General features: G+C 41.3%; 1 protein-coding gene across 3 annotated transcripts in view; it reads right to left on the bottom strand.

Moving 5' to 3' along the window:
- ARHGAP6 (Rho GTPase activating protein 6) overlaps positions 1 to 23,174 on the bottom strand; it is a 322,836-nt gene that overhangs the window by 144,779 nt on the left and 154,883 nt on the right. Inside the window, exon 1 of one of the 3 annotated variants that reach the window (XM_032679814.1) lies at positions 15,311 to 15,399. The exons of the other annotated variants lie outside the window; for them this stretch is intronic. Coding sequence (XP_032535705.1) covers positions 15,311 to 15,355 — 45 coding nt within the window. The 5' untranslated portion in view covers positions 15,356 to 15,399. Of the gene's footprint in view, positions 1 to 15,310; positions 15,400 to 23,174 lie in introns of those variants that run through there. 3 annotated transcript variants of the gene reach the window in all.

Raw genomic sequence — 23,174 nt, 5'->3', positions numbered from 1 at the left:
CTTCAAGCAAGTATGAAGAGTTACAAGCTCAAAGACTGATTTTCTTATAAAAAGTTACATTAAAACAGAACGAATATGCTTCTGTGAAAGCTTCAGGAAAAGGATCAGTCCCCTAATTTGCCAAACACAAAAATAATAATTGCACTAGCATGTTTCCAGGGTGCTTTTTTCTGGTTGCTACTGCCATTCTTTCTGAAGAAGAAAGTGATTCTCGGGGGAACAATAATTAATAGACTCAGTCGAGAGATCATTTCCTCCGGTCCCTCTGCAGTGCTAAATCGCATCAGTCTCCAGGAAATAGAGCAAAGTGAACAATCTAAAAACAATCTAAGCCTAACACAAATGTGAGGAAGACTTATACCAAAGCAATGGAGATCATGCACACATTTGAAAGAGCTCCAAGAAGCTGTTCTTTCTTTCTCTTCCCCCCCCCCCCATTTTCCTTGGTGCAAAAGTTGTACCTACACAGATTTACTAAGACTAGAAGTACATTTTTCAGAAGTCGTTTAGGAAGTAATTTAAATATATTAAAGATTACATACATATAAACCTAGGGGAAGCATAAGTGAACCAGGAAACTACTAAACTCCTGACACAAATACAACAAATCCATGACTAAGAGGTGTCCAGTAGGATCACTGCAGACTCTACCCAGAACAAGGCTAAACAGCAGACCCATTTTTGATCCTGAATTAGAGAGGATGCACACGAGCATCAAAAGAAGGCACCAGAAAGCAGGCTGTCAAAACTATTATATGACCTGAAAAACTTCTGGAGAAATTGTTTTTATGCAAGGGCAGCTGCGAGTAAAAGTCAAGCACATCTATGTAAATACTTTAAGTTCACCTCTGCTTTACCAATACATATATCTGGGCCCTTATACTTTTCTCCAAGTTGGTATATTGTTCATTCCCAGAACTAATGCAATTACCTCTGCTGTCATCAAAACTGCAACTCTTTTTTCTGCCCTCTTTTTATTTGAATTTATTTTTGTTGAATGACAAAAGCTAACACTGAAGGATTTCTGAGAAATAATTGTGCAAAACTTGCAGGTAAGGTTTCAATAACACCAACACTGAAAATGCCACAACACTCCTTACTCACAATTGGGTATTAGACCAGCAAATTTAACCTTGCATCAGAACATGGCAGGCTGCTCTGTGTTTTACAAGATACAAGAAATTACTCACTCATAAAGAAAACATTTCAAAATGGATAACTGAACCTGGTCCTGGCAAGGTAACTTAAGCATTTTTAGCAAGAGTGAACGAGCTTTCTGTTACAGTCTCAAAAGGCCAACCAGCAAGCCTTGCTCATTCTCTCATGTGGTGGCGGTCAATGCCAATGGCATTCGGTAAAGACCAAGTGTAATGGGGTAATTGGGTAATCTTGTGGATAACCTGAGGTGAATATTTCCAGCAGCAAAGAAATACAAGAATGGTATACAGAAACATATGTAACTAATACATTGTAATATACATACAAAAGAGAAAGAGAGAAAGCTTCTATGCTTGTGATTACAAGAGTGTCTTTTCCCAAAGAAATATCTTTTGAGCATTGTTCCTCACTAACATAATGGTTTGGCCTTCTCGTAAGTGGGTATGTCAGCAGGGCTGTTTACAAGCCAAAAATATTTATGTGAATGTCTAACTCAACCTCTGAGTGCTGCTCCTCAGTGACATGGAACAAACAAAAGCTGCAGCTGAAGTCTGAGGGAGCAAACAACTCCCAGGACTGATGAAAACCAAGACGTTGGTAAGTAGTTGAAAAGACTCAAGATTCACCAAACATAGGAAGGTAGGGGCTTTTTTTCAGCCCTTTTTTGAGTGTCAACACAGTTTCTATACAAGGAACTCCTTTAAAATGTTACTCTGACAGAGCATGCATCAAACACTGGTGCATGCTGCCTAAAGGGGCAGTGGTCTTGCAGCAACTGGCTGCTGCCAGCAGGAATGGAGCTCAGGAAAACATCCAGCTACACCATCGGTAGGACTGTTTGAAACAAATATGAACATTCCTGTATCTCAGAGCAGGCCAGGAATAGACCTTCAGTCTTCACTAGGTTTGCTTATTTATAACCATCACTGAGGCTAAAAGCATCACTCATAAGGCTAGGACCATCTGAACTGTGTGTGGCACAACATGGACAAAAGGGACAATCCCAAATGCAAAGAATTTGCATTGTAAGACATAGTTATAATGGGTGATAGGAAATGCAGAGCCATTCATTTTCCCCCTTCTGCTTCAAGCAGAGAAGCATTGAGGAGATTTAAAAAAACTTCATGTAAAAGCAATCTCATTCACCTGATGAATGCAAAAAGCTCTGTTTCTTCATCTGTTTATTTGCAGTCAGATTGAGAAACTGCATTTACAGTTAAAGCCCTGTCTAAATACCTAAATACACACTGTGATGAGTCATTTATTGTTGTCTTGCTCCAATCACCCCGTTAAAGCTGCATTCAAGTTTGCTTTAAAAGGGATCCACAAAGATAGCTAGAGGCCAATTCAAGCAGAATTAAAGAATATGACCAGTGAGACACATTAATTCCTCATGGCAACTCCATCAGCTGCAGATATTTATTCCAGAATAAATGTGACCTCCTCTTTTCCCCCTTGCTTTGCATCCTTAATAGACAAATAGAAATTCTACGGAGTTAACAGAAAACTGAGTAGTATTACCACTAGTGGGGAAAAAAAAAAAGCCCAATGTGAGAAAACACTGAGATGAATCACCAAGAACATAACAAGGTTATTTGTGAAAACCAAGGACATACGTACACACTCTATAACACACTATTACCTCTAAACGCATTAAACACTTTACAGAACAAGCTGTGCACAAACTCTGCTACTGTCAGTTTATAAATCTGATTTCATTAAACATTGAAGCCATTCTCACCCTTCTAAAGCAGCCATGAGAATGCTGGAATTTTCAGAAGCAGTGACTGAAATCTGCTTTCAGTTTTGAAGTTCGTTTTACTCCAGACGTTGGTGTGAGCAGAGCTGCACCATTTCAGAAAACTTCAGATAGAGTGTTTCTAATATATACTGTAAACTAAACATTCATCTATGTAAAACAAAACCTTGACTTGGCCTGGTCTAGCACCCTTACAAAGAGGAATAGTATTAGACAAGAGATCAAACCTACAAGTGCCTCAAACACGCAAGACTAACACACACAATCCAATGACAATCCATACAAGACAAGGGGGAAAACCCAAGAGAAGTCATTTTAACAATCCTCTACATCTTAGCAGCTGAAGCCTTTCATTTGAATTTGATGGGTTCAAAACAAAGCCCCATCTTGCAAAATGACACCAGCAAAATTAAAGGAACTATAATTAACAAATGAGAACAGCACGAAGATCACAGTTCTAACAACACTATCTTGGGAGAATGTGTGTTAGCAAATTACACACATAACTTGGAAGAAGTGAAAAACCCTGCTATTTCCTGTGACTTTTAGTGAAAGGGACATTCTAATTTGCAAAGCCTCCCACATTAAAGTAAATAATTACCAATAGCCAACTGCACTATATTTAACATAAAAAAGATGTAGAAAAATTATTAAAAGGTGTAAATATTCCACCAGAAACAATACAGAATGAGTTGGGATGATATTGTGCTCTTATTGTTTTTATTAAAAATTTTATATTGTTTTTATTAAAAATTGTTGAGGACAACCTACATAGCATCAGTATTTCATAATGGTTCATCTTCTCACTTTCTTGTAAGAGACAGAATTTAAGAGAACTTTAAAATAAGCAATAAAAAAACATCCTCAGGAACACATCAGTAAAGGAAAATAATTCAACTGTATTTCTTCAGCTGGAATTCCTTTTTCAGGCATGAATTCTGCATAAAAGGCAAGTGATTTATACAACTGGTACAAAAATATAGCAATATATAAGTAAACTCTGCTGAATATTATATGCTAGTTAAGGTAACAGGTAGCATCTCTGCAGTCATAGATAATAACTGTAAGGGCTTTCTGGCAGTAATATTTCTTCCAAACACTGTGGGGTTAAAAAACAACCCAGCAGTTTCCTACTCATCAGATTTGCTCTCTGTATGCTTTTCAATTACTCTCTATTTAAGCTAAAGACAAAAATACTATCCCTTTCACCCTTCTCAGTCTTGCTGAGAGAAAAGTAGTTGCGACAGCATAGGAAGAGTTTTGCTGCACAACAATTACTGGGTATTTTGTACTGGCAACAGCACATAATGAAAAAAAGCCACAGCTCAAGGCTTCAGTTGGCCAAGTGAACAGGGCTGGCTCCTAGTCAAGGCATCTTTTCAAATCCAGCTGTATAAATCTAAAAGTCACTGAAAGACGATAAAATTGATAATCAGCAAAGTAATTTTTTCCCATCACTTCACAGAGGATGACTAAATGCCCCTATGACATATTTAGGGGTACAAAAATAGGTCTTGCTTACCTGGGTTTGAAAAAGCCTGCACAAGTGGAAATACAGAAAGACTTTAAATGGATTATAAAAATGCACAAAGGAAAAGTGATATAAAATAGTGTGACACAGTACTGGAAAAAATCAAAGTCATACCACTGCAGCAAGGGCTACAATCTTGACTCGAGTTCAGCCTAATTTAGAGACTAATAGGCACCCTATGGCAATTTTAATTTATAGCCAGAAATGCTGTTCTAGCACGGAAGGATTTAAATACTCTCCAGCCATTATGTACCTTCTCCAGGAGTAAAATACATTATTCCGTTCAGCATCACTGACAACAAATGTCCAAAATCATGCAGAAAGACTCAATAAATGGAGACTCCCAAATTTCTCATATCAAGGACTGCTTTCAAGACTACAGCACTGTCAGAAAATAAAGATTTGCAAGGAACACTTCCAATGCCATGAAATGCCTGTAGTGGGACAACTACTGTCCATTAGAGAACTCAGCAGGGACAATGTCCTCCCAAAAAAAAAAAAAAAAAACAAAAAAACCAGTTGGCCAGAAGGTAAATCATCAGCTAATCAGCATCAGAAAGGACAAGAGCATCTCTTCTGTAAATAAATGTAAGCAACTCACACTCTCCTTGCTAAAATATAGGAAAAAAATAAACCATTTGATAGATGTAGAAGAATGGAGAAGGACTGCACAGTTTGCTCTTTGCACCCCTTTTCTCCTCTGTAATTCTGATGGAGATTAATTCTGTCCTGCTGCAACATTTTTATCATCTTAAATTCCTATAAACACAGAATTTGACATTGCTTCACATGGGCTGTGCATTCACGCATGGAAAATCCTGACTGAAATGCAGATGCATTCTGGAAGAAGACAGGTAAGGGGCAATAAATTTCACAACTTTGCATTTAATTAGTCTGTTTTCCTGTGGCCTTTGACTGAATTTTAGATTTAAATTGGTCTAAATCAGAACTCGTGAATACGTTTCAGGGCAAGACATGCAAAAAATAAAACAAAAAAATCCACAAACATGTATAGAAGAATTCATATTGATTCTTCTCAATAACTGTGAAAACAAAGCTCATCACTAGCAACTTCAGTAATTCCAGCCACACCATCCAACTGTGGGCTCATGCAGCCACAAGAAAACAAAGCAGCCCAGAACGATGCACCAGCAAGATCCTTGCCCAACAGATAAAACTGTATGCCCTGAATGACAACAAACTGAGCAGGAGCTCACTTTCTGCTGAAGAACTGTGAAGCGCCTCTGGAAAGCCCCGTGGCTTTAAATCCAAAACTGCCATGACATGCTGAGAACAGGATTGACTCAAGCACTTGTGCAACATCGCTGTTTGCTCCTGGACAACCTAAGCATCACACAGCTGTGAGCAAGGGATGCAATTCTCACCTGCTCACGGTTCTGTATCTTAGCCAGCAGCAGTCTCCGATGTTCCTCCAACAGTCACCCCAGGCTGCAAGCTCTGCAGGTGTATGTCAGACATCTCTCCAGTGAAAATATGTCATTGAGATACTGTGGTAGTTTGGGCTAGGCCTTCCTTGGTGACCAGTTTGTAACCAAGGAAGGGTCCAGATTTACCCACTATTCCCTATGATTTTTACATAAGCCAGGGTATAAGAAGAAAGGAGGAAAGGCCTTCGCTCTCTTTCCTTCCAGTGGCTTGGAGGTGCAGGTTCCCTGCTGTTGAGTCTGCCGTGTTGGGGAGCGAGGCCTGGTAAGGCCTTGTCGACCTTGGGAGGCGGAGGTTGCCGGTGATCGTTCCAGAGAGACTTTCGGTTGTCCCAAGGAGAGTAGTGAGATATTTCTTTGCTAACTCTTTTAGTTGCTAGATATTGGGCTATTCATTGATATATATATATATTTTATTTTGGTTTTCTTCCTTTTCCCTTCCCCCTTCCCTTGTGAAATTGTATATATATATTTCAATTGTATATAACTGTAACATAAGTGTAAATATATTTATATATATATTGCTTTAGCTGTCTCCCTCGTTTTGGTTTTTCTTGGTTGTTTTTCTCCCTCTTCTCCCTGAGGCTTGGGGTGGAGGGGGGACTTCACGTGGTAAGGTTTGGAGACTTGGCAGGGAGCCAGCTTCAAACCATATCAGATACATACCTGATCTACAGGTCTGAACATCTTGCAACCCTCACTGTAGTGGCAGCCCCTGAGGCTCATATGTACTCCTCACGGGCTGAAACAAACCCCCCCCCAGTCATTGCTCCTACCTGCACCTTTCCAAGACACTGCAGACACCACACAAAGTAAGAGATTCAGCAGCTACAACTCTGAAAGACATCCACTCTCCAGTAAAAAGCCAAGCCATGTACTTTCTCTCCTACCACCTGTTCCTATCATTTGTCCAGATGTGTTCAGATGCCAGAACAGGCCATGAACTCAAGCATGAAAGCACTCACAAGGAAAGACCACAGAAACAGGCATCTGGGAGGAGAAACAACCATCTAACCATGAGATTCCGCAGTTACTCAGAGATCTCTGCTTGCAAACAAAAAAAAATCCGATATCCTACCACAAGTTCCTCAGTGCAGTATTCTGCACTAAAATAAATCATTCACTTTTATTTCAGATAACTTTCATTGAAATAGGGAATATTTCTAAAAGCTGACATTTAAAGGAGAAAATAATCACAGTATGCAAATATTAATGACAGGCTGCAGTGATACAGGACAAGAACAATCTACCACAGAGGAAAAAAATAAACATTTAAGGTCACAGTACCAATTAAAGGATGTTTTGCCCAGAGGGTCACTGGAATGTGAGACAATTTGCCAAGGGAAACGGAGGGTGTGGCCTATGCACAAAGCTGGACTCAACATCTGTTTCAAGAGCTGGGACATATTTCAGCAAGAAGAGGACCAGGCTGCAAGTACCCAAGGTTTTCTTCCTGCACAATTTGTTTACGGGTTTGGTTTGGTTTTCATACAGATGGCACTACATACTGTGCTCATTCAAGATCCCCACCTGAAAAGCAGAAATACATTTCCAAGTTTTTAAGTAAGCTGAATATCCATCTATCAAACAATGATCTTCAGATTCTTTTCCACGGCTTGTGTTTAAACAAAGTGCTTTGCAAGCCTCAGGATATTTATTAATAGGACCAGACTGGAAAAAATACAGTAATCACACAAATGAGAATTTCAGCCTGCAAGGATACTGAATCCATATGCCAAGTCACGTATAGATGAGCATAACAGGACCTTTTACAAACTAACAGGCAAAAGGAAAAAACAGTCAACATTAAACACCACCTAAGTTAGGTCTCTAAATCAAATCTGGCACTCCAAACAATGAACTGACTTTATAAATGTGTAAAACTTTGCAAATATTATACCCTTATCAACACCAAAACAAAATAATTGCAAGTTTCAGGAGATAAGACACTCAGGACAAAGTTTGGGGGCTAAACACCAGGTACCTATAGGCATACTTAGCTATTCAAGATGCTTGATTTCAAAAAAAATTATCATCTACAGTAAACAAAAACAGTTAAGACTGTTTTTCTAGTATAATTACACAGCATAGAAGTAGTTATAAAATCATAGGACCATCTATCTTCACGGCAGCATAGCAAAAGTGACCAATAATCAGATTCATATAAACTAATGCACAAAAGTATGAGATATTATTTAAAAGCAAACAATTTAATTGTATGATGAAATATCAACAGCCTCCACTATAATTTACACAGCTTCATTCACCTGCTTCAAAAATGTAAAGCATCCAAGTATGAAATAACAGCAGACTATCCTGCAGGTAGCTAAGATCAGCACTTACTCCTCCTGCATACCTGAGGGCACTGCAGCCTGAACAAACCCAAAAACTTAACTTAGGTTGCCCTTAACAACTGGACACTAAATATAGTGTATTAAAGTACTGTTGTAATACTCAACGTTCCATCAGAAATTCCTAATATTTTTTGATTTAGTAGAGGACATATTCAGAAAATCCTTTTAAATGTGCACTATCAATAACACTTAGATAGCAATCATTAGAAAGCAAAAATATTACTTACGTTTCTTTTTGAGTCAGTCATGCCTGATAAGATCCAGGTATCTCCCAAAGGAGCACTAAGATTTGATCCCCTTTAGGGAAACTTAATGTGAACCATATGGACTTGTCAGCCAAGGCTTGTTACAGAAAGGTTGTCAAGTTCTTTTTGTAAGCAACACAATGCATGTACACCTCCTTTATTCCCTAGACAAGAAAAAGCCATTTCACTGCATGGAGTGAAACATCTTTCTATATTCTCAAATGTCATAGAAAGGCAGGAATAATGTGGGATTTAAACTCTGAATACATCTTTTACAGGTCACTCAGAGTTCAGCTGTATTTCTGCTGCAGGTACAGGTATTCCATAAGAACAAGAGCAGCAAACAGCCCTTGCACAGGAACACTCCTTGGTGAATGACAGAGGTACTTAGCAAACAAACCAAAGAAGTTCAAAGATCCCTATTTACATGATAACATGTACACCAGTGTTTCCTAGGTGTAATTTTCATTTGAGATTTAAATTCTAAGTATATATGAAATCTTGAAGAGCTGTGGCCTGTATCTTTAGAATTGTACAGAAACAAATCTCCCAAGTAAGTAATCTCCTTCGCACTACTATGCAGACACTTGTGCATAAAAGGTAACCCATTTGGAACCGAAGATAAACAAAAGTAGAACCAACTATCTAAATATATCTATGACCTCAGTCATCTTCCATTTACTTCACTCTTCAGGTTGAAAGAAGTGTGAAGATGCACCTGCAAACTCCAAAAAGCTTCTGGAAAACAGAACTGAAATACAAACTGTCAGCCTGCATGGGGAATATTGACCACATGGAGTCCAACATTTTTACTTTAGGGTAGTTCTGTATTCACACCATCTTCACATCTGAACAACCTCTAAAGGTTAGCATGTACTTGCACTTCAGGAAGAGAAGTATTTCCGCAGAAAAAAAAATAAATAATAAAAGGACCAGAGAAGAGCCTTGCTCAAAAATCACCAAAAAAGGACATGACAAAGACCAAAATCCTCATTTTGCACTTCATCTACATGGCTAACCTTCATTCCAGGCACAGGTTGCTGATTTTAGTCATGCATGACCTTGCTGCTCAGGCAGACCTCCTCAGCATCGTGAGCCCAAAACCTCATCCACCCAGCAGCTTTATGAGGGACTACTGCTGGATGATTAAATCTTCTCCTGGAGAAGCAGCATCAGCATAAACTGTCCCAGCAAAACATACTACCACATCCGAGCCTGATGACTATATGCCCCTCTGAAGAGAAACCTTGAAGGTCCACTTAATAGTTTTATTAAACATCATCTTTGTTAAGTACTATTACAAGAACTGTCATTGCTTTGCAGGGATAGATTATGCTATGTAAAGACAAGCAGAGAAACTGAATAAAAGGGAAGCTTTACCTCCTGCTTTTTATACACAGGGTGGCCACTTTCTCCATGCTTTAGGCCACCTCTTTTCCTGCACAGTATCTGGTAGCAGACTAATACAACCCCATCAGTTTGGCTCTGCAGCTAACTTAGCAAGCCCAGGCAAACTCAACATGCATCTGCTCCCATCTTTCTCCTGCACATATGAGAGGAAGACCATTCATATCCACATATGAACAGCTTCAGGAATACATCAAGAGTTCAAGAGCTGTAAAAAACCAGAACCTGATCAGAATGGAAATCTACTTTCTGCAACTTTTTAAAAGCATGTGACACACACGAGCTCTTCAGTTCCTGTCTTCTCCTGATTTCAGCTCTTTGGTGTTAACTCACAGCCACTTTGCACAGTAGATAAAAAACAGCTGGACTGACTTCAGATTCCATCAATCCCAATCAAAGTTTGCCCTTGTTGTTCACTACTGAGCGACAAAGAGTGCTCGTTTCCTATATTTATATATGCTCTTTAGAGATTAGCAATAAAAGTACTTTCAAATGTTGCAAAAGTGTAAGCATGAATCATCACTGTCACTGGGAATTTCACCCAAAGGAAGAATGAAGCACTGGGCTCAACAGTGATCAGAAATCATATTCCTCTTTCCAAAACAACCAACATGTATGAGGTTAGCATAAGTGCTTGATGAATAAAATCCAAGAGTCAGATGCCAGAAATTTGACATTTAACCATTCCTCTACTGCTAATTGCCTCTTCTGTAAAGGCAAGCTCGCTTATTTGATCGAGTTTAAAGCTTTCATCACAATTTCCTAATTTGAAAACAACACCTACAGAGCAATTTAATTTCTTTGAAAAAGTTAACTCTGCCTTTGATACTCAGAATAGGAGAAAATAAGCAGCTACCTTCTGTGAAGCAGAGATGATTAAGTTGGTTTTTTTGGTAGGCAAGAATTTATTCTCAAGCCCACTGTCTGCCCTCCACCTCACCAAACCCGAGTACAAATATATATTATGACTGATCTGAATATACATTGATCCAGTCTGCACCTGAGCTGTTTCTTGCTGGCAAGTCCATTGGGAAGAGAGAGAAACCAGTCAGATGGTCTAGGTGAAGCGAGCATACTTATTAGTCCAGTAAGATAAATTACTTGTAGGATTTCCTACAATCATAGTAACTAATGTGGTCTGCTTGGGCTATATAATTCTGTTGTTAAAATCTGTGAGTGGCTGAAGGCTCAAGTCATGAGGCAACGTATCTGGAAATCAGAAAGGCAAGCAACCCTCTTTAAAACTGGATTCTTGCAAAACCCAGGCAAGCCACAGGAGGATGTTAGTGCTTGGATCCTTCTCACAAGGAGATTTTCACAGTTCCAGCTTAGAGTTATACAGCATCACCACCAATATCGCTATTTCACCTTGAATTATTCTAGTATCTCACCATCATGACTAACAATTAGCATTACTACAACTAGAATATTGGACGAAAATGTCTATTATCCTCTTTTCATTCCCTCTGTGCTCCAGAAAGCATTCTGAGGTTCACAGTGTCATAGTTTCCCCTGCAAACTGTTTCTTTTGTTTCCTCCATCCTTCCACACAGATTGACAGATTTAAGACAGTAAGAGGGAACAACAAGTCTGCCCGCTGCCCCAGCAAGGGGTCAGCTGGGCGCAGGCTGAGCCAATGCACAAGACAATGCCCCAAATACTGCTGGAGGCAGGGAAAAAACCCTTCTTTTCTCAAAATACTCCCCAATGTCTGAATTGGAGGTGACCTCATTATCAGTAATAGATTCAGAAGCCTAAACCAAGTCTAAGTTGTGCCCTCTAGAGACCCACACATTCCCTCCACTCCGGCTGCCAGAAATCCCAGTTTTTGGCTCCAAGAGAGTCACATCTCGTCAGATGAATCCCCCAAGGTACACCACTGGTCATGGCAGCCACTTCTAAATCCCAGTTCCTCCCCATTTTCTCATATTCCCTGGTTAAAGACAGTCAGAGTTTCCTCATCAGGGTAAAACGTCCTTTCCCTTCAGGGAAATCCTTTCTGGTAAATGTTTCAAGACAAAACAAGATTAAAGCTACTCCACTAAGATTAAAATGGCTATATCCAAAACAGACCATACTCCAGGCTTCCTGCTTTGAACCACTGAGAGGCCAGTTGACTGAGCAACAGCTGAGGCTATTTTGAGTCTTTTTGTCACATACATAACAAAACCCCTACATTTCAAGTAACCAATGGATCTCTTAAAGTAAGTACAATATCACCTTCTGGTGTTTTAGCCAAAATACATGAAGCAGCTTTTAGTTCTCCCATAACAGGTGCTAAGAGTAGGGGGAGGGGAGGGGGAAGAAGAATTTAGGAACCAACAGGAAGAAATCCCAAGTCAGGAAGGTGACCACTCTTTCAATGAAATTATTTGAAAACTGTTCCTGGAACATATGGAGGTCTTAGAATCAGTTACAAAAGCCACAATATCAAAAAGATCTTGTAAAACAGAGTGAATTCAGCTGGATGATTAGTGGACAAGTAAAACTAACCCATGTCTAAAAATTAAAGGGTACATTTTTGCCAGGCAGCATACAGCAAGAATGAGAGGATATTTACCTTTCTGTAAGTTTTAATAAAAGTGTTATTTAAACATATGAGAAAAGGAGAGGTCTTTGAACTAGTGAAAAGACATGAGAAAAATATTTGCTCTCTGACCCAATGCAAGAGAGTGTTGTTTTTTTTACACCTACTCTCCTTTAATAAGATATTTGTATTCATTTTCAACAGGCTGGTTTCTTTTAACTTACTTTTCACTGAAAACAATGTTTCAGCTCATTAAAATTACCTCTTTGCCTACTGGAGCTTTTTGGTGAGTCAACACCAATGCCGAGTTCCATGTGGAACCGTGACATAATTATCAGTCATCCCACTCACACTTAACATATGCTGGATCAAACGCGCTATAGGAGAAGTGATCATCCCCACTGACATAACCGTCTTAAGTTATTAAGTCTGTGTTTCTTTGAGCTATGCTTGGAAACACACTATGGAGCCTCACAATCGCAATGGCTTCCCTGTTGATTTATGGCTACACTATCTTGTTGCACTGGAAGTAGCACATTGCAGAGATAAGGAGCTGGTATAGAGGATCCAATGTCCAAACAATATGAATTTTCCAAGTTTACATTCAAGCTGACTCCAGCTTGGTCCTGAGGCTCAAATACCCTCCAGGCACTGAGAAGCACCACGAGCACATCCCCCAGATCAGCGTGACCTGAACAGGTGCTGTTTCCCATGCTCCAGGGCTACCCCAAGAAATGAAGCATAGCACACAACTGGGGAAGATTGAGAGACTTCCTTCAAAAGCACACTGATAACCAGAACCAAGATGATAAAGCAGATACTTCCTCATGCACTTTTATGAAAATCATGAAACTTTAATTATCAGTCCTGAAAAGCAGAAGAGAAGCCCACCACATAAATCACTATAATTTCTTCTGCCAATAAATTAATTGCTATTAAATGCTATAACACTGCATAATTTTGATTTCACAGTTATGAAAACAATCCAAGAACTTGATTTGTATTTATACCACGCAATTACTTAAAAAGAATGGTACTAAGTTACAGTTAAGCAGTAATTACTAAAACCTCGCTACAAGAAAGCTCTACAGTCTGAGTTTATCATCAGGTCAACAACCATTTGTTTTCAATTAGGTTTGTCATAGACTTCACGTTAAGCCAATGCTTGGATAATGCACAGCATCCAGATCCCTATTCTCCAAACAAACCAGTAACATCATCCATAAATATAACTTACCTCCTAGTGTTGTTGTTTTATTACTGAAATATATCTTAAAATAGTAAAAGAGTATTTTAAAGTATTATTCTTAAGTGCACAATTTATCTTTTGCTGCAATATACAGCAAAGAGCAGTGACTTTGTAACAGGAGCAATGGTCCTCCAAGATGGTTGGCCAACTTGCTTGTTCCCTTGCATGCCTGCTGTCCTGAACTTAATGCACTATCTGCTGCTGGTTCCGGGCATAAAAACTGACTGATATCCCATTGACAGAAACAATAATGTGTTTGTAACTAGTAGTTAATGGCAGATTGACAAGCACAATCTCAGGAAGTAATAAACGTTTCATGGAGCCAGCACGTGACGTGACTAGCACTGGTCTCCTGCGGGTCTAAATACAAACGAGGCAATGACCCTATTAAAAGAAGTGGTTCCAATTCAGTGATGTATGATAACTAGATTCCCGGTGAAATCACTATCACTACTCAAACACGATGCCAAATGTGTTTCCTTCTATTAATTAGTTTAGTCGATATGCCACTACCTCTAAAAACTGTCCTATCATTACAGCAGCTGAATGCACTAACAACTACAGTGGAGTGTGTACAAGAGTACGTACAAAGAAAAACATTAGACTCACCCCCTACAAAAAAAAAAAAATCAGCCTCTTTCAAATTTTTCACACAACGTTTAAAAAAACAAAAAAAGGCATAAGAAGAAGCTTAATTTAATGTCCAATAGTGAAAGAATTAAAGTGAAGCGAGTGGAAAAAAGCACATCGCAGCGTATCTCATAAGTGATACACTTATCAACCCAACCCTGCAATTCCAGCAGCTGGTATAGAGGCTCCCAGGACCAGAGAAGAAAGCCTGCTCTAACTGACAATTCCCACACAACTTTAACAACAGCAATAAAATTATTCATCATTGACAGGGGTGCAAACGAGAGCGGCACCAGCCCTCGCATGCTATTACTCGTGCTGGCGTTTATTTATGACTTCAGGAGGGGAGGCAGTTGGTTGTTTTTACGGGGCTTTTTTTTTTTTTTCTGCCCGAGCAAACGAGAAAATGCTCCTAATAAGGCTGGTGGAAATGTAGCGGCTTCTTAACAGCACCAGCTCTCGTGAAGGAAATGAAATAAAGTATGCTGTTACTATTTCAAACGCCGTGCCGGATACAGGCACCGAGAGCACTCCCGGTGTTGGGGCTCAGCCCCAGCCCCCGGGGGACACAAGGGGCCAGCCGGGGTCGGACAGGGGACTCCCGGGACCTCCCGAGTGCCCCGCTGCCCCCGGGGAGAGGCTGCACCGCCACCGCTCCCGCAAGCTGCGTTTCGACTGCCCCGCGGCTGGCATCGCGCTGCCCTCTTTTTTATTAATTCAAAAGAAATAAAAGTATTTTTATGTCATCTCCAGCAAAGCGCGACACTCCCACGTAGGAAAGCCTCCGGCTCGGCGCCCTGCCTACAAGCTGAGCGCATCGCGGCGGGCGCGGAACCCTCACCGGGCAGGACTGCAGCCACGCTAACCCAGACCTCCGGCCCCGCGCCTGTACGCACAGACAGGCGGACGGACGGACAGACGGACGGGCGGGCGAACGCTCCCCGCCACCCCCCGGCACACGTGGGCGCCCCATCCCCGCGCAGCCCCCTCCTGCCCCGCACTCACCGCGTAGCGCAGCGCCGGCCTCTCGCTGAACACCGAGTCCCCCATGGGCGCGCACGGACGGCGGAGGCGCCGCTCCCTCCACACAGCGCGGCGGCGGCGCTGGGCACTGACCCGCCGTCCGACGGCGGCCGCGGCTGCGCTGCGCTCCCGCCTGACAGCCTCCGGCCCCCGGCGCCCCTCCTCGCTACTCCTGCCCGCACCCCGCCCCCGGCTGTCCCCTCCCCGCGGCGGGAGCCGGCAGCCCCTCGGCAGAGCGGGGCGGCAGCGGGAGGAGGCGGTTCCCGCGCCGCTGGAGGGGGGGCGGTTTCGGTTCTCCCGCCCAGGCGGTGCCTCCCGGCGGCGGGGCCGCTCTCCCGCCGCACCTGCGGGGTGACCTGCGGGGTGACCTGCGGGGTGACCTGCGGGGTGACCTGCGGGGTGACCTGCGGGGTGACCTGCGGGGTGACCTGCGGGGCTCCCGGAGTGCCGAGGGGAGGAGAGGGTGGCTCCTTTCCCGGCTCTGGCCGTCCCGAGCGGTCCCCGAGATCCCGCCAGGAGAGCGCCCCGTGGAGGCGCTGTCCCGAGCCTCCGACCGCTCGGGAGCGGCGGCTCCAGCCGCCCCGTCCCGCAGCCCCGGGGCAAAACATCGGGCCAGCCCACGCCGGCCCCTGGCAGCACCTGGAGGCGAGGACCTAAAGGTGAAGGAGAGAGGGACAAATAAAACATAACTTTTCCTGTTCGTGTTTTTGTAACGCGTGCTTTGGGTGGACTGGCTCGCGATTCTTTAACACTGTAGACTTTGAAGAGCGAAATACTATGTCACGGCCTATTTGGTTTTTTGTGAATACGTCTTTACACGAACGGTCGATCAAACAAATTCGTGGAAGGAAAATTGCATTCTGCTGTGTTATAATTAGTAGTGATTTCTGTGTGACTTGGCTGGGGAGATTATGGCATCTCCATCAATTGAAGTGTTTAAAAACCTCCATCAGTTAGGCATGGCCTCGGCAGAGCCTAGGACAGCCTACATGATTTCCTGAGCCCCCTTTCACCTTTTTAATCATTTTTCAATGCTCTGCACAAATCTTAATTAGCACAGTAACTCCTCAAGTTACTCTCAGCTGTTCTCTGAGGAAGTGGCTTTATTGTAGTGCTGCATGACATATATGTAATTAATGAGTTTTACTGTTTCCAACCTACAATCTAGGCAAACATGTTCCCAGCTCATTGCATTATCTCTAAACAAAGGTAACATAGTACTTTAGTGGGAAAAGAAAAATTATTTTGGGACAGAAATGTGTAAAATAACTCAAAATACATGCTGGAAGGATAAATCAATTGAGCCAAAGTTTTTATGTGCTCTGATGATGATGTCCTGTACTCAACAAGCTTCCAGTTATGGATCTTGCATGGATCTTAATTCCTATTGCAAAGGAAATCATCTTTTAAGTGTTCCCATGGACAGTCAACTTGGCGCGAACAAAGAACACAGTATCTGCATTTACCAATAAAGTCCATTTTTGTCTCTCGGGTGAACAATCTGTGCTGCTCCCGTTCCTGGAAAACAAGGCAGGGTAGATACTTGAGCAGTTGCAGAGCATGTATTGGAAAGCAGCACCCAACAAAAAGAAACCTTACAAATCATCAGGAACTCCAGGCAGGCAGAAAAGAAGTTTGAAAAAAATAATGGGATCTGAGTGCCTGGTTTTCCCTCCCAAATTTCTGCTTTTTATTTCAAGGAGATGTTTTGAACCGGAGAACTCTACATATATCACATGCTCTGATTCCTTATGTTTTTTCCTCTGCTCTGCAAGTTTCACCACAGCAAGCAGGTGAACAAGTTTGGGAAGAGGTTTGCAGGACTTCTACCCTCGAGCTCTGTAGCATCACCACCTTTTTCTGACCACATTAATGCAAAAGGAAATGTTAAACATTACAAAAGGATGAAAACAGGGGGGTTGTTTCTAATAAACACCCCAAAGTGAAAAGAATAGTAGGGAGGAGAGCAGAAACCCCCTACTGGAAGGTAGAGAAGAAGCAAACCAGCACAGGGAGAGATGTAAAACTTTGAGGAAACAGAGTAATTCAGGAAAAAGGAGAAAACCACGAAGCCAGGAAGGTGAAGAATGCCCTAGAGGGAGAAGCCAGAGAGGGGAAGGACTAAAGGTGAAGTTTTGCGGGTCAAACTTGTTTGGCCTAGAAACTCATTGCCACCAAAAAGTCGGGCTCCTGCTAGCCCTCTTCATTCCCAACTCCCAGCTGCATGCTGCCACCGCCTCCCTTCCCTCTGCCTCCGTGCTTCTCACAAACCAATATAGCAAATGGAGCACACAGTTTTATTTCCATTTAGCAGGCTGAATCAGTCCTTTGAGGGAGCAGATGAGTGCCAGACCTGGCACAAAGGAAATCTGGAGGCTGTCTAATTGGGAGCAGGATACTGGGGGCAGAAAAGGTGTGTGCATGGAAGTGCTTTGCAATAGTAACACATTCTTACACTGGTGCAGCTAAGAATAAAAATAAAGAATACACAATCAGGAAACTGTAGTTGAACTTTTTACAATGACAAGGAAAGAGTTATAGGCAGAAACATACAGTTGGGGGGGGGGGTATCAACCCAGAAAACCACAGGCTTATTAGATTCAGTTTTTTTCTGTACACACAACATAAAAAATAGGAAGAAAATATTTTTTAAGAGTCTTCATGTATAAAATCTTAAATGACTTGTTAAGTTACAGCTATCAGAAATTCTGCAGTAGAGTTCAAGATTTTTGTGTACGTAGTAACAGAATTTAAAACTAACTGCTGATTACAGAAGGTGTTTTCAAAGGCCAGACCTCAAAACAAAAGCTTTCTGGATTTTGATCGCAAGTTGTTGTGGCTGTGACTAGAAAGCTCACTTACACTGTATTTATGATGGCCAAAGAGTCTACCTGACTTCAAATTGCACAGAATTTGGAGCACACCCCAGTCTGCAGTGAGCAGTAACACACTGAGCTGTAGTAGTCAGTTGCCTGCAATCATGCTTCCCTCTTTTAAGCCACTTAGCAACTAGGATTAGCACACAGATCTTTCTCGCTGTTCTGATTACCTTTTACCCTTTCACATTACATCCTTATTCACTTATGATTTATTTATGATTCCTCTCTGATTTCCTTCCAAACTTCCTTCCTCCTTTACTTGCCTGATAATTGGAACCCAAGGCATACGTGCGGCTCACTTTGGGAAGTGTAAACCTTTCAGATCAGCTTCTCTTAACAGATGATATGAAGCATTGCAGTTAATTTCCTGCATATTCACTCCAAGACAACTCAATTAAGAAAAAACAATAGAAACTGCAAAAAAATTCTAGAACTAATTTTAAATAATTTCTATTGTATGAGGTACTGCTTCCTTGCATTTTTATTAATGCTTTCCATAGTTCCCATTGTGGTTGTTCCTTACACAGCTTTAAGGAGCTGGAATGTGTGCTTTACACCTGCAAAGATAGATTACAGTAACAACTTCCCTCCTATTCTATTTATCATTTGTCGTTGACAACAGAAAAGAAAAATGAACAACTTTCCAGCTAAAATTTAGTTGCTTTCAACACAGCAGCTGGGAAACGAGTAAGTAATTGAATTTTACCTACCTGATCATTAATGAAGCCAGGTTTTGTTTTTCCAATATTACTCTGGGAACTGAGAGTTTTCTCAACAGTGATTGCTATTAAACAAAAGAAAATAGTTTTACAGTTGCAGACAGCACACAGTTATGAAACCAGGGAGAAGTAACTTCTCTACTTCTCTACCACTAACTTCTCTTGGAACTAGTGACTCAAGCTGTCTGATGTCACATCAGATGAGGTTGGAAAAAGTTTCCAAATCCACCCTGTAATGGGAGGGCAGCCAGCATGGTCCTTACAGCAATAATAAATTTGTCTCACCTAAATGTAAATATCTACAATCTCCATCTCAGCTTATCACCCTAGGCTCCATAGGAAGAAACCCACACATCTGGTGGACAATGTATGTCGTTCCAAGTAGGCATCTAAAATAAGGCACATAAATTGAAGTGCCTGCTTCATTCAGGTGGGAGTCCATGACAATTAGGTCAGATGGCTGCCCTTCTGGCAGAAAAGTCCTTAACAGTCTCACTGTCTTGGTTCTTCTCATTCCGAAAGCAGGGGCTACCATACCTATCAAGTGAAAACACAATAGATATCTTCAGGTGAAAAAGCTTCACTAAAGCATGAAGGTCATGTTGTGTTTGACCTTTATAACAGCATATGAATGCAGCTCCACACTGAGCTAACTCCAAATCTGGAAAAGACTTGCCTCTGTGGCTGCTGAACCAGAGCCAAGAGTGATACTGGCAGCACACTTCTTCCTCGGGGAATTAGCACTTTTCTTATTCTGGCCAAATATTCATTCAGTCATTACAAGTTACAGTTTATTTCTCAAAAAGAAGAAAGAAAAGATTACAGATAAATATATCGAATGCATAAAGCTTGAGAAACAAAACCTAGAAACCAAGGAATCGAAATTTAGGAATAATACACTGCAAAAATCTTTTATTCAGAACTTCTTTTTAAGTGTTTATTTGCTACCCATCAAAATATGTTGATAGTTTCTCACCAGTTTGTAACAGAGCTTAGGGAAATAGTACGTAATGCCCATGAAGAATGAAGTGCCCTCTCACTCGTGGAGATGCTTCTTTACAACAGTGACGTAAATCTTCTTAGACAAAAGAAATCCTATTTAGAAAGAACTTGATCACTGTAATTTCCTAGATGTCTGAAAGCCCTTAGGAGGTCTAATACACTAGAAGGGCGTGACCCTGTTACTGCTCTCAAGGAGCTGTTGCCCAAGTGTTGCTCCTGCTGGTGGGGAAGAAGTTAGCGCCTTATTCCTGGGGAGCAGGTACAAAACATCGTGTCAAATACCTATCTTGTGCTTGCACCAGGTGGTGCAAGCTGAGAGGAACTGCATCCTGTGCACACCTACAGAACGTTCCCAGATGGTCCAACTCCAAAGTGGCAAAGTGGACTCCAGGTTACTAACTCAAATCTGTAAACTGTGCTGTAGATTGGGCAGGAGGAGCAGGTTTTCTTAGGAGTGGCATCTGTAAGCATCTAGAGGAGGGCTCTCCACTGTTCCCCATGCCCTTTGCCTGCCGTCAGCCAGAGCTGCTGGAGCTGCTGCTGCTGCCTGATGAGGCACCAGCTGGGAAGGAGCAGCAGCAACACAGACGTAGCCCTAGGGGAAGGTGAGAATCAAAACAACATGCCCCGGGGCCAAAACCACTTCTTCTGGTAAGCACTCCATGTAAGAAACAGACAACTCATCGAGCAATCACAAGGGAAACCTTTCCCTAAGGTAAAAGATGTTGGCAAGTATCCAGGAGTTTGTTAGTACTGGTGTGCTACCAGAATCTCACTCAGGTATTTAATTCTAGCTATCACATTCAAATTTATTCCATTCAATAAATCACTATACTGTTTAAGTTATAGGCTCCTGTATATATACTGTATAATTTGTAGGTAAGTGATGTCCTGTATGTGATTGTGCATATTACTGCACTATCAGTTATCAGCAGCATGGCAAAGAAATTTAATCTAAAATACTTATATTTTAGAAAAAGGTTAAATTACTTTACATCCCTTTCATTTGCACATTGGTCTCTATTTCCAGCATCAGTGAAAATTCACTAGAATATGTTTAAACTGAACTACTAACCTGTAAATAAAAAAAATTACCCTAGCACATAGCACAAAATAGTTTTTCAGCAACAATTAGCATTTGCCCTAGAATTCACTTGGGTTTTAAAGCTGCAGAAGAAACTACCAGTTATCTTGCCATCCTTTTCTCTCCTTAGAGGTGCAATTTGAATAAATGGGACCACTCATTGTTTCACATGAAGATAAATGACAGGGTTTCAGGCCTAATTTTTTTTTAAGTTTGTTTTTCCTTACTGACACAGAACAAGCCAAAAAGGTAGACAGGAATAAGGGAAGAATATAAGGGAGGGAAAGAAGGGGGGAAAAAAAGGGAAGCAAATGTAAATTCCAGGTTGACATCCTTGTGGGTCCCTTCCAACTTAGAATATTCTGTGACTGAATAAGTTTGGTTCTGTGACTCTGAGTATCAAAACAGCTTAAGGGACTTAAGCGTACAAACCAAAAACCTCAGTGAAGTCTCATCTCTGCAAATTATACACATCTGGGAAAAATAACAATTCAGTGGAAGATTTTTCTAGTTCTTCAAAGTGGGTAGATCTCCACGTATTTCCTTCCTTGTTTATCTCCTTACAACTCACATTCACTGTAAACTGCATTACTGGGCTGAGCTCTCACTAGCAATTATCCTTTTCCCATAAATATCTTCCAGGAACGGGAGAGGGAGAAAAGCACAATTTTCTTTCATTACATATGACTTGTAGAAATTGCAGCTATATAAAAAAAAAAATTAAAACCACTAACTTGAAACAAATCAGATACAGATACATGATCTGCTTGCTCTGACTAGAAAGAATAATGCTTATCAACACACGGGCTCCTATGTAAATTTACCATCTGAGTATTTGACAAGAATTTAGGAGGACGAAGGGCTCTTTCAAAAACCGAAAGTTTATTCAAAATTGTTTCACAAATAGTATGGGACTGTTAAAATCCATTTAGTCTGTAGAGTAATAACTACATAATAAACCTCCCAAGAAGTAACGTGACTACTGTACATTTTGATTTAATGTTGTAATTCATAAACCAGTTTTGTAGTGTAAAAGTAATTATTTCAAGACTGGAACAAGACCAAGCCTCTTGTGACCAACAATAATAATATTCATAATGTTAACAAACCTCTTCAAATGAAGTCATTGTTTAATACACTTCAGGCTATATGTGAAGTGGTTACAAACATCATGTTTTTGTAGTTGTCAATAATTTGGGGATCATGTAAGCAGATGGACCTTACATTCTTCTGTTCTGTATTTCAACTGTAAATTAAGAGTCAGGGTAGTATTATTCATAGTATTCGCTGGAGATGGTGGAAAAACTAGTGCTCCAGCTGAGAAGGAACTTTGCTTTTCAAAATCTGACTTTCGTTCGATTGACTCTAAAGCCAATATTTTCAAACTTTTTGTGAACTATGAATTCTTATACTTTGTTTTTCAGTCAGAAAAAGACAAATCACGAAGTAGTCTGCTTGGTTAGCAATGAGCCTGACAGAAATTCCTCTTTTCTCTCAGCCCTGAGGGAGTGCTCATGCAAACTGCCCTTGGAGTGACGGTCCCTGGGAGGCATCCCAGTACATCTCTGCTCCAGGGCAGGGAGCCTGGGAAGCCAGAAAGGCAGCCTGAGAATTACTATGGAATTAGGATTTGCCACAATCCTGTGACACCCTGAGGTCTTGGCACTGACAAGCTGCAGGGCCGTGCCATCTCCAGTGGTGCCAAGCCCTGGCAGGCAGCCTGTCCTACAGCCCGGGAACGGCTGCAGAGCAGTTATGCCAGGCAGCCTGCACTAGAAATGGGAACCAAGAATTTTCAGGACCATTGTATCAGGGTTTGGATCACTGGATGGACTTAACCAAAGATACATACTCTTGAATCAGACCCAGACCTTGGGCTGTGGGACAGCCCAGGAGGATTTTCTCACAGTCATAAATCCAGAGTCTTCATGCAGCCTGCTTGTAACTCAGGGATAGTTTTCCTGGATTGATTAGAAATGGATTCAAGGAGTTGCAAAAGAAATATTCGAAAGCCAGCAAATCAACTTTTTTCCACTGGACTAAATTCATACTCATTAGCGTGATTAATGGCTTTTGAAATGTTTCTTCTTTTGTATTTATAAAACGGAATCATATGCAATATGAATTCCTTATGAGGTATTTTAAACTTGTATATATGACTG

This window comes from Chiroxiphia lanceolata, chromosome 2 (assembly GCF_009829145.1).
Source record: "Chiroxiphia lanceolata isolate bChiLan1 chromosome 2, bChiLan1.pri, whole genome shotgun sequence".
NCBI classification, from domain to species: domain Eukaryota; kingdom Metazoa; phylum Chordata; class Aves; order Passeriformes; family Pipridae; genus Chiroxiphia; species Chiroxiphia lanceolata.
This window is presented reverse-complemented; position numbering and strand designations above follow the sequence as displayed.